This window comes from Diachasmimorpha longicaudata, chromosome 1 (assembly GCF_034640455.1).
Source record: "Diachasmimorpha longicaudata isolate KC_UGA_2023 chromosome 1, iyDiaLong2, whole genome shotgun sequence".
NCBI lineage: Eukaryota > Metazoa > Arthropoda > Insecta > Hymenoptera > Braconidae > Diachasmimorpha > Diachasmimorpha longicaudata.
The window spans coordinates 7,379,025-7,398,229 of record NC_087225.1 but is presented as its reverse complement, the minus strand read 5'-3'; the positions used below and the strand labels follow the sequence as shown (position 1 = coordinate 7,398,229).

General features: G+C 37.9%; 1 protein-coding gene across 4 annotated transcripts in view; it reads left to right on the top strand.

The window, feature by feature from the left end:
- The window catches only part of LOC135165703 (A disintegrin and metalloproteinase with thrombospondin motifs 1-like), a 160,497-nt gene that overhangs the window by 137,731 nt on the left and 3,561 nt on the right, over positions 1-19,205 (top strand). For 3 of the 4 annotated variants that reach the window (XM_064127277.1, XM_064127260.1, XM_064127286.1), the window contains 22 exons: positions 2,994-3,204; positions 4,214-4,385; positions 8,320-8,534; positions 9,072-9,224; positions 9,365-9,514; positions 10,276-10,427; positions 11,151-11,490; positions 11,646-11,734; positions 11,938-12,288; positions 12,610-12,776; positions 12,915-13,165; positions 13,481-13,862; positions 13,938-14,099; positions 14,214-14,354; positions 14,464-14,589; positions 15,189-15,359; positions 15,485-15,694; positions 16,498-16,683; positions 17,818-18,006; positions 18,397-18,722; positions 18,788-18,924; positions 18,996-19,189. In XM_064127277.1, coding sequence (XP_063983347.1) covers positions 2,994-3,204; positions 4,214-4,385; positions 8,320-8,534; positions 9,072-9,224; positions 9,365-9,514; positions 10,276-10,427; positions 11,151-11,490; positions 11,646-11,734; positions 11,938-12,288; positions 12,610-12,776; positions 12,915-13,165; positions 13,481-13,862; positions 13,938-14,099; positions 14,214-14,354; positions 14,464-14,589; positions 15,189-15,359; positions 15,485-15,694; positions 16,498-16,683; positions 17,818-18,006; positions 18,397-18,722; positions 18,788-18,924; positions 18,996-19,189 — 4,475 coding nt within the window. The remainder of the gene's footprint in view (positions 1-2,993; positions 3,205-4,213; positions 4,386-8,319; positions 8,535-9,071; positions 9,225-9,364; positions 9,515-10,275; positions 10,428-11,150; positions 11,491-11,645; positions 11,735-11,937; positions 12,289-12,609; positions 12,777-12,914; positions 13,166-13,480; positions 13,863-13,937; positions 14,100-14,213; positions 14,355-14,463; positions 14,590-15,188; positions 15,360-15,484; positions 15,695-16,497; positions 16,684-17,817; positions 18,007-18,396; positions 18,723-18,787; positions 18,925-18,995; positions 19,190-19,205) is intronic. The other variant, XM_064127268.1, reaches the window with a different exon arrangement.

Here is a 19,205-nt window from a genome sequence, read left to right as displayed (position 1 = left end):
TCCAATCGATTAATTATTGCATTGCCCCCGGTGAAAAATCGAAAGTCTCCTTCGATTTATATTCAAGAGTTTAATTTGCCCCCATGAATGAACATGATTTTATCATTTGTGGTTTATCTCAATCGACAAATGAATCATTTCTCATTTACTCGGGGGAGTTGGATGAGAAATGAGCCGTCAGTGCGGATTGAATTCCGTCTTAAGTGGTTTTCGATTTACATGAGTGAAAAAAAAAGGAAGAGAGAACATGGGAATGAGCACTTTTTTCGTTCAACGGGAAAATGCACCTGATTGCCGGTCATGATCAATCGATTGTGCCACCTTGTGTACTGTGAATCGAGTGTGTGTACACATACACACGTCTGAACGTAACAAAGGATGCATCGAAGATGTTTCAACTGAGATACGATACGGTAACATTGAGCGAACAAAAGGCTCGGCTGGCCGTGAAGTTCTTTGACTACTTCGGTTATTAAAGGGAGTATTGAGCGCCGAATTGCCAGTGAGTTGTGCATATCCGGTTGACGTTATTAAAGTAATGAATAATTGTGATTATGCGAAGTCCCGTTGATTATTGTCTGCCGAAATTTGGGGGGATATTAAATGATGGGGGAGCAGTTCCTGGGGAATTTCTCCGGCTTTCTAATGGAATCGTCGTTGACTCCCACGCAAAGGCGATTTACCGCCATTTTCTATGGATGGACGAGATAATATTATTCAACTTTGAGTATCAGTAACCGACTTAGCATTAATTATTTGAGACTGCCCCACGGGAGTGGAGACTTTCTCCCCGGCAGCCGGGGGGATTGACAATGTAAAAATTAATGTGTTAATGCCACTTAGTGGTTTTCGCCGGCAGGAGCGGGAGAATTATTTCATGGGAAGATTTGGGTAAAAGCAGAGGTACAGAAATTTGAAGAGCCGGGTGGATAATGTCGACATTGAGTAATAATCCACTGAGGAAAAATTTGAAAATCATCTTTTAAGGGACCAAATAATCTGTTCATTCAAGTAAAGGTTCTCTTGAAATGCAATTCAATGAATAGAAATGAGAAAATGATTTGAAAGATATGAATTAATCATTTTGTATGATTTATAAAACTTGTAGTCGATTCAAATCCCGTATTTCTCGGCTTGCATCAGTCATCAATTTAAAGAAAACAGTCATCTACAAGATTCCATAAAAGGTTCTCCGACAAAAAAATATTGACCGCAATTTGTGGTAAAAAAAAATTAATGGCGAAGATGATTATCCTCATTTTTGTCTCAAATTACAGAATTAATCGCCCAAGACAAAGAAAGTGTTTTTGCGATAGCAATCATCACCTCTATCTATCATTCCCCCGTGGGAATAATTCGTGTAATGACGCGTGGGTGTGTGTAATGCGGCATTAATGAAAATGCAAGAAGGATTAAATCGAAAAAAAAATTACTTTTTCCGTAAAATCGAGGACAAAACGAAGCCGAGAAGGATTCGTAGACGTACCGGGTGAAAGTGCATAGATCCGCGACTGATGCAACTGGAGTCAGGCCAGTGGGCAGATAAATATACTTTAACACGCGTATTTATAGTTGCGAATCGTGTCGCTGGTCATGTATCAGAGGGGTTGGGGTATATAACCCAATGTTATGTACCTGATGAGTGTTGTTGAGCACGCGATACTACCTCGTAGTTACACCAGGAAATCATGTACAACCATCCCAGATTTATACCACCCACACCTGGTGATATACCAATCGCCATGTCGTCTTGATAATTTAACTTTAGACTAGACTGGAGTTTCAGCGGAAGAACTCTTACTTTTGGAAAAGTATTTCATTTCCATGAATTATGTCATGAATCTAAAGACTGAATTTTGACATCTCTTCACTTGAAATTTTAAAAATTCGATTCACAATTTAGCCAATTGAAATTTTCGCTAAATTTTTTAAAAGAACTATCTTAGATTCAGCCAAAAAAATCATAAAAATGCGTCCTCAGAATTAACAATGCAAAAACTCTCATTCACTTTGAATAAATCTTTCTACGAATGCATTACCTCCCCCATTTTTTCCTATCATCCCCATGTAATCCCATTTAACCATGTATAATGATTGAAATTAGAATGATAAAAGCCACTCCCAGGATAGACTATCCGCCCACGATTCATTGAAATACCAGGACTCAACTCCCCCCCTTTTTTTCCAACGACTGAAACATCAGACCTGGGACTAATCGGATCCACGAGAGGCCTTCACAGAAGAATGAAAAAAAAAAAGCAAATACTCGAATGAAAAAATATTTATAAAGTACACGTAGAGATTTAGGAGCGAATAATGAAACAATACTCTTGAGAATACACTTATACACACAGGGAGGCGTAATTGTGGTCATTACACTAGAGGTAATAAAGCAATCATTTCGATTGCATCAAGGGTACCACTCGGACAACTTATCTCGACCTACCGCAACGGGCTGTACATTTTCATTCAATCTGTGTGGTGGATTTTCATTTTATCCTTTACTTTGACAGCTACTGATTTATAACTAACAATAAAAAAGAGGAAGGATTTAAAATGTTAGTATTATCGGTGTTTAATATCAAATTATACGAGGAGAATTAGTTCTTTGTGACGCGGTATATTGCCATTGTTTAATCTGATAAACAATACATGTTATAAATCATTATCGATGTTTAATTTTAATTTTGCAATAAACTTCAGCGAAAAATTTGGTAGAGAAAAAAAACTCCATCACATTTACTCTATGAAAAAAATATTGCTGACCTCGAAATGTTGAATAATTCATTGCAAAAATTAATTGTTAATGTTTATTGATATTTCCAATGACCCGTACAACCGAACAACGGATACCATTGATCATAGCACGCGGAAGCAATGCAAATACGATTTAGAAATGAATGAAACCATGTACCTCAAGCCTGCAGTATCATGATTGATTCTCGTATTCACCATGAAGAACCCGTATTGATACTGATCACCTCTGATTGCAGATTATGATCCTGTGGAGGAAGCACCGGCGCCACTTATTGACGACAGTTCAGCGGGTAGAGTTTATGTTGGTGATCATAGACGTGAGCGTAGAGAACTGACTGAGAAGAATTTCCTGGATAGATCGATTGAGGAGGTGTCTGAGGAAGGTTTAGAGGAGTTCGCTCATTACGAGAGATCATATCCTCGTCAGGAACAGCCGGAACCTCTGAGGTATGGTATTTCACGGAAATTTGTGAACAATAAGAATTTTCGTAATTATTCAATATCCGGTAAATATGGATTTTTAATGCTCGGTTGATTTCTACAATTCTTTATAAAGTTATTGAACAGAATTACCCATTCAATTCTCCTTGAAATTACGACAAAGTAATTACGATTGCGGAAGATGGCATCCGAAGTCACCCAAAAATTTTCAACATCGTAATCTCAAATCGAAATATACTTTCTCTCTTATTCCTTCCCAACCATATTCACCAAGAATTTCATTCAAATTAATGCCCCCCATAAAACTTGACACATATACTTCCCCCAATCATAGAAGAAATGTTTTTATGTCTTTTAAATATCCTGTCCCTCCCCTTAATTTCATAATTCTGAACCCTGTCACATATGATAAAAACGTCTGATCTCATCTAGCCACTTTTACGACTTGACGCAATTCAATCATTAATAATAATAAACAGCATTCCAGGGTGAAATGTTGCCCAAGTGATCCAGTTTTTCATCCTCACGTTGTATTATAAAAATAAATTCGAGTGTTTAGTTCCACACTTGGTAACGATACAGCACGACATTTCAATCTCTCTCCACATGTAAAATTCCACATCATAATTTATAGTTGAAAAGTTGTCTCCGGCAATAGGCGCCAATGTATCTCCGTTTTTCTTCTTTATTTTATGGCCGCGCCCATTTCAACGTTTCCAGGCGAAACAAAACGCCGATGACAGTCGTTGATACCTGGAATTTTCATTAGCCACACGCAATGATTATTTTTTTTTTCTTTATTGAAGTTCTCTAGTCATTTTTTGTTCGATATACGGACACTATCAGGTTACGTGATCTATCGGAGCGTTCGTCTCTCAAGACACTTGTGGTTGTTAATTTCTCACGTCTTGAGTGCAATTCATTAAATTTAGATTACAGGCGATTTGATACGAGTCCATGTGCACGCGCTCTGCTGGATTTTATCGACTTGAAGGATTATTATTTTGTTGTTTAGGATTGAGGGAAGTGAGGAGGACGATGACAGGGACGAGGGATTCAATAATTGGAGAGCGAGGAGAGCATTGCCGAGGGAGTACTTTATCGAGATCATGGTTGTTGCTGATGCCAAAATGGTGGACTATCATGGGGACAGCCTTGTAGCCTACATACTTGTACTTATGAGCACGGTAGGACAATTAATTTTTTTACACACTATTCGATTAACCGAGCACTTTCGATACCCAAATCGATGCACAGTAAAATGGAAATTGTAAATTATTAGGATTTTCCAATTTTACGTAAAGCTCTGGAATAGATTTGAATTTTTTTAATTTGAATTCCCTATCATGCATTAATTGGAATGAAATTTGGAATTTTTATCAAGTTTTTGATGCTGTGAAAGATATTCTGGAAGTTTTAGGGCACTAGAATATTATGAAAATTTACATGAATTCGGCCGGAAATATGAACCAAAACTTTTCAACAGTTTATGGAGAGAAAGTTGTATGACATTGTGATTCTATTGTGTTACCTAGTGGATGAGGTAATTTGTGAACAGACACCGTAATTTTCAATGGCTCAATAAATGCTTCATTTAGCATTCCGTCAGAGGAAAAATTTTAATTGCAATTTCAATTCAGTACAGTTTAGCACCAGTGAAACATTCACTGATTCAGTACTTGATAGAAAAAACATTCATAGCACGTACCGTAAGTGAAAAATAATCGGGTTAATCGAATGTTTCTGAAAATAGAATTAGAGGCCATAAAGTTGATATTTAATTCACCTCGAAAAGGCGTCAAAATGAGATACAACTGGAATGAAATAGTGTGGGACTGTAGATCGTGGCCAATGATAAAAGATCCACGTCATTCCACTTCCGTTTCTGTAGTCTCCAAAATAAACTATCAATGATGGAATTCTTAACACCCGTATTTAGATGTACGCGTTAATTGAAACGGAAAGAAGTATCTGCGAGTGTAACCAATGTCTCTACTACTTATTCCACCCATGGTGCATGCTAAAAATGACGCAATGGGTAAACACTGAATATTTTTTTTTTCACTATTTACCTCAACTCCTGTTTCTCTCGCTGTACCTCATGTGGATTTGCTAATCGGTGGAACATGCAAATACATAGCGGTGAGGAGTGCTGGAGCGTAACTTGATGGGATGCTGAGTAGTATGTCGTTGTGGAATAACTTGGAAAAATTATTAACCGATGGTTCTGGTGGATTAAAAGTCTTCGACTTTTCAATTTACTGTCGGTAATTAACAGACTGAACAGTTTGCCCAGGAAGTAGTCCATTCCATTGTCAATATTTCCAACGATGCGATTTCAATCGATCAAATTGCAAAAGTCTCTCCACGAAGAAATATGGAAAATTGATTTGTCTCAATGGGTCACAATGATCTGGGACAATTGACTCTTCTGCAACGATATCTCTAATGATATCATGGAAGTTAAGCTATCGTAGCTAAATAGAGCACCTGAAGAAACTGGACATTATCTATTCAATTGAAAATAGAATTACTTCATTCAATGTCAACGGCCCCGAGGAGAAATCTCTAACTCTGAATTTTTTTACCCTTCATTTCGGCCTGAAATCGATCAAACTTGAAGATTATTGCCCACCACACAGGGCCCACGTATGGGTATCTGGGTTACCCGTAAATGCGAAACATAAATCGAATGTTTATCATGTTCAGAAGTGACGAGAGGCCTTGATTGCCAGCCACCTATCATCGGTATAATTTTTATCTTCATTTAAGGATTATAACGGTAGCGGATTTTTGATTAATTCTACTGGAATTATCATCCACCAATATTAAAGAGCTGCAACAAATCAAATTAGTTGTCGTTTCAGACATTTCGGTCATTGAAAAATTCAGTTTCATTGATTTTATCATCATATTATTCGACAATCAATAATACACAACAATCTTGATATAATTATTTTGTCAAATCGACAAAAAAATCGAAAAAATCCATGCGAATACATAAAAATTTCAGATAAGAATATTGAAACCGAAAAATTAAAAAAAATTGGAAAAACGTCAACACTCTTTTAGTTCCATTCAGAAATTTCCAATTACTTCAACCAATCGTTTATTCTCTCTTTTACTATATCTATTTCCACACCAAAAATTTTTTCCATTCTCTTCTCTCCAGTATTTTCATAAAGAATGGAGCGTTCTGCCTCGTTAGCATTATCATGTATCTCAAATAACACCTGTCATTGTCACTCAACATCCCGCCTTCGCGGTATCTCCACCCATAAAATTTACCCGTCCCACTCAATAATAGAAATAAAAAAAAAATCTAATAACTCATCTACGCAAACCAAGAAGGAACAGAGAAAATCTTGAATACGCACTTGTGACTTGGAAACAACTAATAGGATTGAATCATCATATGAATGCACCTCCGAGAAGTTGTATTTCGTTTAAAGCCCAGGGTATGAATGAAAATTACGAGGAGTTAAATTTCCGATGGGATTTAACGGACGCGCGAAGCCCAAGGTTAATGTTTTTCATTATATAACGCACTTAACACTCACCGGGTGTGAAAATCTTGAGTCAAGGGACATCGACCTCATTCACGATTGCTGAGAAAAATCATATGACAAGAAATAAAATAGTTTTTTTTTCACTTTAACACGAATAAATTAGAGGGGAGTGAGCAGATACTTATCCACTGATTAAGGTGAATGGAATCAAACACTGGTGTTCAATCCGTTCAATTTCCCCCCTCCCCTCCTCCTCCTCCCGCGCCCCTCGGCGGAGAGAAAAATTTATCGCAATAATCGATGATGCGCATGAACCGGTTCTTGATATAAGTCGACACTTATGCTAATTACGACCGAATTGTCGGATGATGAAAATCATTGGACAATGAGGTGAATGGGTTATCTTTCCGTTCACCCGGAGGCTAACCGGGAGAATTATAAATCTACCAGATGTTTATGTTGGCTTCTGAGACGTCGAGTTAACGCCATTCTAACTGGATTATAATTGGCGATCCGGTCGCCACGCCGTTACCTCAGTTTTGCGGAGATACAACCGGTGGTTAAGGTGGAGTCATGATCGTCTGCACGTGCCTCGGAGACACGCCACGGTGTCGAGGGGGTGGGGGAGGAGGGCTAAATTATCCGAGAACTCTGAGTATCTTGAGGAATTGATAAAAAAATATTGGGAAGATGTGCCTCGGAGCATCGATAATGACGAGTAAATACAGGGTTTGCCCCTTGCTTCTCAAAATTCGTGGCTCTTCACAGGAGACTAATGAGAATAATATTTGGGAAACAATAAAACAACTGTGCACAACTTTTTCCAAAATTGAATTATGGAGAAAGAATTTTTATGGTCGTGGGGGGGAGAGAAACGTAAAATTGAAGATTTTACTGAAATTTCTGAGAAATTCCAAATTTTTGGACAGTGGGACAACGAGAATTGTTCAATACTTTGAATTTTCCATCGTGATGTCAATGTCGAGCGATGAATTACACTGAATTGCCAATTAATTAGAGACTTGAGACTTTATTGAAGTGAATTTTGTTGATTACGATTTATTGTTGTGTGATCACTGAATTAAAAATTAGTATCGATTTTTTTATGGAATGTTAGCGTTCCATGAGTGTATTGCGAGTCATCGTTACCTCGTTTCTATTCTGACATCTGGTGAAACTAATATCAGGTGATCAAATTTTATTTTAGATTAGAGAGAGGCCATTCTGATAAAAATTGAAACGTACTGTGTAGACTCAGAACTACGAAACTGGAAAGGTAGAATTTATTATGCGTCAGAATGAAATTTCTCTAATCTTGAATAACAATTAATCATCATACTTTAGTTTTCACTAACGTTTGGACCGAAAATGGTGCAACAATGAATAATAACATGCGTCTATAGCACAAGAGGGCCTTTTTTATCAAAAGTTTCTCTCGAAAATTTTGTGAAACGTTAATATTACGATAAAAATATTAAAGTACGACTGTAATGTAACAAAAATTCTCATCAAATTAGCTGTATATTTTATCAGGAGATCATCAGCCTGTGTGCTACATGAAATGTCACATCTTAACATTAACAACTATCACTACTTCATGTTTCAATTTCAGGTATCGCGTATCTACAAAGATCCATCAATTGGCAATCCCATAAGCATTGCCGTAACAAAAATCATAAAAACCGATGAGATCTTTGGCACAAAACGCAGCGACACTGATGGAATAGCAGCTGGTGATATGCTGAAGAGATTCTGTTACTGGCAGAAACGTAATAATCCAGACGAGCCATCACCTGAGCATCACGACGCTGCGCTACTCCTAACGAGGTCGGTATAACGATTTCACATTTTGCTGTCTCCTGGCCATTTCCTGTCGCTAATTATGGGTCATTCGAAATGTCAGATCACCTCGGGGGGTTAGAATAGTTGTATTTCAGTCATCAGAAGAAATATCGACTTCTTTAACGAATGTAATATGGATAATTATCCCATAATCAAAGATTATTACAGGGATTGAGACATTCCGTGTAATATTTCAGGTCATTATCTGGAAAAGTTATATTATTTATGATCTTTCGAGATAACCAATATGATTTATTCTTTCGTTGAAAATATATTTCTTGAAGTGCATAGGTCAATACTTGTGCAATAGTTCAGCTTTGGAAATTTTTCCATTGATATTGGATACAAAATAATGCGTAATAGAAATATTGTTTGTCATTTTTTTTTTAATTATTGAAATTTGGTTGTTAAATTAGAAGGAGCTCACTGTCACCGTAAAGTGAAATATGATTTACACTTGACAAAATTATGTGAAACAGGAAAACAATTACGAAATATTCTCATTATGAAAATTGTGCGTAGGGAAAATTTATGTCACAATCCACGTATGAAGAGGTGTGACACACTGGGTCTAGCCGAACTTGGAAGAATGTGTTTGCCAGGATCATCATGCGCAATTGTGCAGGACAATGGTCTCGCTGCGGCCTTCACAATTGCCCACGAGATTGGACATGTGTGAGTTAAATTCCAGTAGATAACGCCCATGTACAACCAGTGACATTGCCATAGTCGCCCACGAGGGCAAAAATCCCTCGACGATAAATTCAATTTTTGTTTCTCTTTGTTATGATTTTTCCTCTCATGCTCTTTTGTAGATTCAGCATGCCACACGATGATGACTCCAAGTGCACAAAATTCCGTAATCGCTCGGGTGTCCACAATGTGATGTCTCGAATGCTGGATGACAACACATTTCCTTGGGAATGGTCTAAATGCTCTCGTCACTATGTCACTGAATTTCTCGAGTGAGTTTTACGAGAGCTGAATACTCTCTTTCAAACATTTTGTTTCACATTTTTAAGGGACATTTTTTTGGTGGTGAGGAGTGATAGGGACTAGACTTCCGGGAGAAAACTGAGAACAATGATATCACAAATTCGAGGATTTGAAGGGTTTTATCGCGTATGACTGTTTCGTATAGTCAATGTTGAGAGTTTTTTTTACTATTAAAGGATAACAACTTTAGAAAGTACTATTTCATGTCATGAAATGCATTCATACAGCTTACGTTAACAGCGAGAAAATTCTGGCAATTTTTGCATATCTCAAAAATCGAAAATTCCCAAAAATGTGAAAGGTATTATCGCTCAAGCAATTATTTCCAGTGTTTTAACATCATAATGCCAAAAATTTAATGAAAAATTAATTGAATAATACGACGTGTATTGTTCCTATAAATTACCCTATCTGTTATACCGGATGCAATTTCATGTAAACGTTAACTCATACTCGCTAAAACCTTGGATGTATCAGTGGCACAGAGGAGGGAGAGAAACGAGCAAAGACGTGCTGGTGGCTTTTTTTCAGTGTATACAACACACTGGTGTAGCAAAGACTGCTCGTACCTTCGGTTGCTTGGTCTTAGGAATCCGGTTCCACGAGTCAAGAGAAACAGTGGCTCGTGCCTGTGACTCTCCTCCTCGTGCAACACCAACTTCTGTCCTTTGTTAGACATTCTGCAATTGCCATCCTCCCATTGGTGATAAATTCATATGTTCATTTCTAGAGCTGGCTATGCCAATTGTCTTCTGGACGAACCCAACAACATGATTAGATCCATCGTCAGTCGATTACCTGGTGAGGATTATTCTGAAAATGACCAGTGTGAACTTGTCTTTGGTGCAGGCTCGAAAATCTGCCCGCATATGGAGAATGATGGTAAGTCACGTGCGTTCATCATCCTGGGGTTCGAGTTAATATATCAGTCTGATGTTTGATTAATGGTGCGTTGATTTTTTATTCAAATGGGATTGACTTCTCCGATTTTTGGATTGACGTGGGACATACATGCATTCGGCATTAGGAGCATTGTCAAGGGGATGAGTGATCGGTTATTTCCAGATGGGAATTGAATAGGTAGTTTGGATACATGGAAAGGATTTTAAAAACTTCGGAGCTTTTGTCTAGACACAAATACATCACAAACACAGAAATTCAAAATTTTCGGGCTGAATCCATGAACAATGGAAGAATTTGGGTCAATGTATTCTTGCCTTCTCAACTAATAGATTGAATTTTCAATCTCATTTCGTTAATTTATTGATGTTTCAACTAAAAACTCAAGCCATCTGAGGAATTCTCGTCCTCCAGTTACTCAAAAAACATGAATTTCATTGAAATCCTCATGGAGTTCATGATTTTCTCCTCTAAAATCCGATGTAATGCTTCTCTCTTCAACAAAATTCGTATTTTATACCTAAAAACATTTTCCTCTCGACACTTTGTGGAAGAGAAGTTCCTCGCAAGTACTTCTCCCTTGAAAAATCTCGGAACAAGAACCACATTTCTAGACTCATTCTCTCCATTCCCCTAGTCATAAGAAAATCCTAGTAATTAAGGAGCAAGGTAAACTTAGCCCGTGGTTGGTTACCGGCCAGGCAGTGTGCAAGAGACTTTGGTGCACCGCGCCGTCCTGGACCCATCAATCTCACTGTCACACACAACACATGCCCTGGGCTGATGGTACACCCTGTGGTAATGGCAAGTGGTGTCATCGTGGTGAATGTGTATCCAAGAAGAATCTAGCCCCAGTTGATGGACAATGGGGTGAGTGGGGGCCCTATGGAAGTTGCTCGAGAACATGCGGTGGAGGGATCAAGATCAAAGAGCGCGAGTGCAACAATCCACCGCCACAGAATGATGGAAATTACTGCATTGGTGAGAGAGTCAAATATCGCAGCTGTGGAACTAAAGAGTGTCCACCTGGATCTGTTGATTTCAGGTTAGTTATTTCATCTTTACAATGATACACGTGTAGAATAGCAATAAATTTATTGATATTTAGATAAGTCCTTGGAGATGCTTTTCATAAAATAAACAACTTAGTGGAATAAAATCAAAAGTTGTGTCCTCAACTCATCTAATTGTTATTTTCAGAGAAGAGCAGTGCGCCAATTTCAATAATAACAACCTGAACATCAAGGGATTGGCACATGATGTCAAGTGGCATGCAAAATACATAAAAAGTACGGTAAAAATATTCTGATTGAAAATTTCTTTGAACTTCAACTAATTTGCATTGTAAACATTGTCTTTGAATCACAGTTGTAATAGATAAATTCAATCTTCGTCTGTACTTTCAAAATTATATTTTCTCTTTACATATTCCAACAATTGACAAATAAAACTGATGATAATATTTGACTTGTTTTGACGTCTTATCTTTCAGTTCCACCCGAAGAGCGATGTAAACTCTACTGTCAGGTTGATAGTAATCAGTACTATATGTTGAGAGACAAGGTGATCGATGGTACACCATGTGGACCCGACACCTTTCATATATGCGTCAAGGGACACTGCAAACCAGCGGGCTGTGATCATATACTCAATTCAACCGCTGAGTTGGATACTTGCGGTGTTTGTCGAGGAAATAACAGCACCTGTCAGAGAATCACGGGATCGTACAATGCCAGTGGATTTTACGGGTACAGAAGGGTAGTTAAGATTCCAGCTGGCAGTAGTTATATTGATATTAGGCAGACTGGATGGGGCGGGCTGCCCAATGATACCAATTACTTGGGTGAGTTATACGAGATTTATTTCTTATGGTAAAACCATTTTTTAAATAACTTCTAAATACTGACTCTAAATTTCTTGAGGAATAAATCGTTCTAAAATAAAATGACAAATTGTTTGTAATAGAAATTTTCAAGTTATTCTAATGAGATATTGCTCATCAAATGAAATTCATGCCTTATAGTTTTTACTTGGAAAATGTCTACATGAATCAAAAAAACATTTCTTTTACAATGTGATTTGAGTATTTTCAAAGAATTCCGCTAAATTTCATGTTTAAAAACTTTCAAATGTTAATGATTAATTTTATGAATATTTTTTTCAGCATTGAGACTCGGTGAAAACGGTAAATACATATTAAACGGTAATTTCATGGTGATGCATCGAAAAGTTATAGTTCTCCCGGGTTTGGCAATCGAGTACAGTGGCCCAGGCCCAAAAATTGAACGCTTGAACAGCTCCAGACCCATCAACTTCGATTTAATTTTAGAGGTAAAGTAACTGTGTTGTGGAGTAAAAATTGTATCTCTCCCATTAGCAAATGATTTACGATCGCAATTACTCCCCCCAGTACTTTAAAGTTAACATCTCTAAACTCGATTTTTCACCATCTCGTTTTATTGCTGAAAGGTGCTATCGGTGGGAGATATCGTGCCACCGCAAATAACTTATGAGTACACTGTACCGAAGAAAATACTGGACAGTTTTACTTGGATTTTGAGTGATTGGTCCATGTGCAGTCACATATGCCAGGGTAGCAGGCAGCGTAGAGCGGAATGCCGGAGTACTGAGCATAAAGACGTCGTGTCGGACGATTACTGTCGGCCGGAGGAACGTCCACAGGAAGAAACAGAAATGTGCAACAGCCACTGCATTCTACAGTTGAGTCATTTCGGCTATTTTTATTTTTGACCCACAATTTCCAAACGATTATTTCCTTGTTCCCAGTTGGTCAGTAATAGTCAGTGGGGCATTCCTCTTTATTTGAACGTTTCTTTGGAATAACATTTCGGTTGCGTCGAGCATCAAGATCAGGGCGTTAGAGGCTTCATGATGTTTATCATTAGTTGGGCTATTTTCATTTTGGTACTTAAGTATTTTCCGGTTCTTCGGTTTCATCGATTCGATAAATTCTTCTTTATTATTCGGTTTCAGACATCCTATTTTTACATTTTCATTTAATATTGCTTCTCCAGATGGCAAGAAACGTCAAGATCAGAATGTTCCAATCACTGTGGCCCAGGAACCCAAAGCGTTTCAACTCGTTGTGTCCACATTCACATAACGTCAGCTAATAGAACTCTTCGTCAAGTGACACCCCGCGTCTGCTCGCACCTGAGTCGCCCCAAAGAGATTGTGCCTTGCATTGGGCCCTGTGACGATGCCCACTGGTCCTATTCCGACTGGGAAAGCTGCAGTGTCTCCTGTGGAGGGGGAATCCAGATGAGAACAGCTAAATGTGTGGATTCACTTGGGAGAACCGTACCTGACGACAAATGCAGTAGTTCAAAGAAAATTTTAGAGAGGTCCTGTGGGCATGAGGCTTGCCCTCAGTGGGCCTTTGGCGACTGGTCTCCTGTGAGTAGAAAACTTGCTTTAGAATCGTGATCATTTTTCTAAGATCATAATACTGATTGATTTTTTTATTTTCAGTGTTCAAGAAGCTGTGACGTTGGCGAACGAGCTCGTCTCGTTTGGTGTCAAGTGGAGAATCGCGTCGTCAATTCATTATACTGCACTGATCCACTTCCAGCTGTTGTGGAACCCTGCAACGCTGGACCCTGTCATCGCTGGTCTACGGGAGAATGGAGTGCCGTAAGTATTTTTTATCATCGAATCTCTCATTCTTGATTTTTCTCATAAACGAGAGCCGCTGGAGGAACACGTGCCATCGATCGACCCAAATTAAATCGGCTATTGAATTTCTAGTGCTCGGTCACGTGCGGTGAAGGAACTCGAAGAAGAAAAGTCGCTTGCTTGAGTGCAGACGGCTCAACTGGCGATGAATGCGCTATTTCTGAGAAACCAGACGACTTCGATACCTGTAAAATGGATGTTTGTCCAACTGTCGTGAGTTTTTTTTTCATCTGTTATTTTTTTATTCAACAAGTGCTATGAATTTTCATCCATTAATATGAGCATTCTGAGAACTTAATGGTCTTTAATTTTTTTCAATTAGACAAGTGTTCCCGTGGTTTATACCAATATACTTCATGGGGAGCCTTCCCAGGAAGAGAATGAAGTAGACAGCAATGGAATCACCTTCCATCCTGGATATATCTGGCGAAATGGAAATTTCGGAGAGGTGAATAAACTTGAAACCATTATGCTTCTAATTTTGGGGCTCGAGAATTCTTTTCTCGAACTCATGAATAATTTAGAGAACGATTTGATTAGATGATTGGAGGGCAGCTGGATTGCTAATTCTGTTACATTAATTTGTAGGTTTAAGGGGGAATTTATTTTTAGAAAGCCTGATTCCTTCATTCTAAAGAGTGAATTGAGGGTATTTTTCATTCCATTCCATTCAGAATTATTGAAGAAATAATCAAGTCATTATCATTTTAATGAAGAAACAAATTAGCTATAGCCCTGTATACCTCTTATTTTCGATGTCGGGGATTTCTTCCTCCCACTCATGAATAATTTAGGGGCCAATTTAATTAGGTGATCGGGGAGTAGCTGAATGGGTAATTCTATCTGATTAATTTGTGGGTTTAAGGGGGAATTGCTTTTTAGCAGACATGATTTCTTCATTTCAATCAGCCATTTCCTTCTTCATTAAGTGATTTCTCTCTTTATTCTATTCTGAGTGGATACAGACTGAAATGCGTAATGAACATTGTTAGAATATCGTAAAAAAAAGTAATGGACTTATGCCGAAGAACAAAACGATTATTCCAGTGTTCACGATCATGCAACGGTGGCTTTAAACACCGAATAGTTCAGTGCACATCGATAGAGACCCACACAGCTGCTCGAGACGATTACTGCGATTCTAGTCAGCGTCCAGCAAGCACTTTGCCATGCAACAGACACGCCTGTCCTCTCTGGAATACCGGCGACTGGAGTCAGGTGAGTATAAAAAGATTGAAAAAACGATGGACTCCAATTTTCGAGAGCCCATTTGGGGTCAACAGCATGGCATCATATAATAACCCTGTTGGTTTCTTGTTCCAAATATTTTGTCGGTTATTCAGTGCAATGTGGAATGTGGTGAAGGCTACCAGCATCGTCAGGTACGATGCCAGAGTCAAAGAGGTGAAACCCTTCCAGATAAGGAATGCAGTATGGACAGACCCAAGCACGCAAAAAAATGCCGGAAGGCACCTTGCGTGATACAAAGAAATCATAATCCTAATTCCAAGGGTAATCTGCCCAGGAGATGGCGCGTCTCCCATTGGACTCCAGTAAGTATTCAATTTTTTTCATCAGGGTGGGATTACTGTGAGTTTTTGGGAGAGTTTGATTTTTTGTTCGTTCTGTATTTGTTTGATGTCACGTACAAAGGAATGAAATTGAATTAAATATAGAAAATGTGATGGTTCCTCTACGAAATTCTGTTGCTATTTCAATGGAGTTCTGGGAAAATTCTATTAGAATTCTATTAAATTTCCCACCCATGGATTTTTCCAATCAATAACCATTGACAAAAAGGACAGTAAAGGCCGTAACTTATCGGGAAGTTTTCAAAAGGTCTGATTCGATCTTTAGTTCCTTTGGGGAAAAATTGTTGTTTATTTCTATAATACAAAACAAAATCATTTTTTTATGAAAAAAAAATTTTTGCATTAATGGAAAGGCGTAATTCATGAATAAGAAAATACATTTTCAAAATTGTGACAAACTTTTTATCCTTAAGAATTGTTCTGTTTTGTTTGTGAAATTCAAGTGAATGTATTATTGTGCTTCAAATTTTGTAAGCTTATTTTTCGTGAAAATGGATTCAATGTCATTTATCTGAAAATTACTGCGGAATTCTCCGTGGAATTTGCATAATATCCGATTTTGTTCTCACAGTTTTTAATAATTCAATTCTTAAGAACTAAAAATTATATTTAATTGCATAAATTGCGGAATTGATAACTACCTCTTCACACAGTTAGTTTGAATTAACAAAATGACCAAATGAGCTTTGAAAAATTCCTCGATCCAGACGTCAAGAGTCTCCAAAGAAAGAAAAAAACAGGGAGAAAATAAACTGTACTTTCAGTGTTCAAAATCATGCGGCGGTGGGATAAAAACGCGAAAGGTGGAGTGTATCGTGAAGACAGGAGGTAATGAGGAACTGGTAGAGGACGAGCAGTGCTCGAGACTCGGGCTAGCGAGGCCAAGATCGCAGAGGCCGTGCCAGCGTTTACCCTGTGACTTTACTTGGCAAGAGGGCAGTTGGTCCGAGGTACCTCTAAACAACGAAAAAAAAAATCAATGGAGGAAAATTATATTGCTTTGTTACAACATCCACTTGAACCTGGAATTGACCGCTTGATGGGACTCGCAAAGCTAGAAACACGAGAAAAATGCATGATTCACCCAGTGTATCAAACCAATGATGAATAATTCCAATCAATCTTCATCCTGTCTAATTACTGTACAATACTTTTGTTTTCTCTTTTGTAGTGTTGTATTAGTCACACGTAGATGTAGTTATGTCCCATCCTTCAACCAATAACCCGTCTCTTAATTATTGCTTTTTATATGGCTGAATCCTACTCTCCCTGGGTCAGGGTCAATTGGGATAATCATATAAATCAATCGTGTATTCAATTCATAAAGAAATTCGCAAACAGAAATAATTCCACGTGGTAATTTTTCATCATATTTGCCCTCGACTTTTGAAGAAAAAAAAAACGCTTATTTCAAGAGACTAAATATCAAAGAAGCTATTGAACATTTTTATTCACGATAATCATCATCGTAAATAAAGATCATTAATTTTCTTTCATTTAATTCCAGCTCTCTCAAATTTTTAAAATATTTTTATTCCGGACGGGTTGAAGATTTCTTCTCCATGTTTAATATTTCGATTACCATTTTTATTTAATTGCATGAAAAGTTGAACTAACTAGCGCTGCCTAAGTACACATGTTTTATCAATGGTTTGTTCTGCTGACGGTAATTCCCCAGGAATTGACGTAAATAGTGTCATTAGATGACTAATAGACCGTAGCTATTTACGGGAAAAATAATTCAATGGTGAAATAAAAATTATTGGAGATATATTGTGATTAATAGCCTGACGATAATTCCATCGTGGGAAATATGTTGCTCAAGCAATAATTATTCATTGTCCTTTCGAGATGAAATCATTGGGAGTGGCTTGATCGGTACATTGATAAAAACTGATTGTGGTAATTAGAGAAATGATCATTCACACGAGACAATTATTTATCCATTTCTCATAAGTATTTTACTACATATGACAGTGCATGCGCATGCCTAGAAATGAATTAATTTAACGCAATAGAATCAGATTGAGTGAACAGTAAAGGGACATTTCCAGTATTAATTTGGTAACTTTGGTTCTGTTCAGTGTTCGGAAGATTGCGGTGATGGAATTCAGAAACGTGCAGTGACTTGCCATAAAATCAATCGATATGGGTGGATTGATCCTGCACCGACAGACGGCTGTTTGATGCGTGAAAAACCTAGAGGTGAACAGGCTTGTAAACTTCAGGAATGCAGTGATAAATTTTATTGGACTGCCGGACCTTGGAGAAAAGTGAGTGAAATAAATTATGTTTGAAATGTTCATTCAATTGTTGAAATCAAACGAAGTTCTGCTGATATTTCTTCTGTTTTGTTTGCAATTGTAGATGGAAAGTACGCAATCTTGATCCATTTTTAATGCATACTACGAAAGAGAGTAGATGAATCTTCAAATGTTTGCAAAATCATTTTAAAAAAAGCTTATTCTACTAAATTCTTTATTTGCTCGTAACAATCCATCATATTTACGACTTTCAACGATGCAAATGTAAATGCTACAAATCCATAAAACTATCCTCAATTATCCCCTATACTTGTGGTTAAATACCGCCGTGTATCGATAAATTGAAATTTTCCTTTTTGAGAAACATCTAACGAATATAAAATAAATGTTTTATTATAGTGCAGCCACCAGTGTGGACGCAAGGGCCGTCAGATACGCAGGCTATTTTGTCACGACAGGAGTGGTAAAAGAGTTGGCAAATTCAATTGTCCAATGGTATTTAAACCGCAGAGAAAACGCAAGTGCAACCAGAGACGATGTGGTCCATTGACCTGTCTCGAGGCACAAAAGAAATTCAAGTCCTCTAGTGATGGTGAATACGTACTCCTAATTGGTGGTAAAAATATGTCGATTTATTGTCATGATATGGCGACCAACGAGCCCAGGGAGTACTTGACACTGCCAGCCGGAGATAGGGAAAATTACGCTGAAATTTATGACAAGAGGTAATTTTTCACACTTTCCGCATTTTTCCTCACCATTTCATAATTTTTGTCCTCTTGTGTGATAGATTGCTGGATCCACGAACGTGTCCGTATAACGGGCTGAGGAATGACAGCTGTGAGTGCGTCACAGAGCGTGGAACTATCTCTGGGAGAACTATGTTTAAACGTGTCAGGATTGATGTTGCTAAATTAATTGTTATAGGTACTTTTCTATTGAATGATACGCATGCACAATTACTTTAACATGATCTCACTCTTTCTGAAAATCCCCAGCTGATGATTACACATTCTCATGGACCAAAGGAGCAAAACGAGTGGAGTATGGCAAAGCTGGTGATTGTTACAGCACAGCAAACTGCCCTCAAGGAAGATTTAGCATAAATTTGAGTGGAACTGCTTTGAAAATGACTTCTCAAGTATCGTGGGTACCACAAGGGTCGCGAGCACATCTCGACGTGCAAAGAGTCGTGAGTTAAATTATCA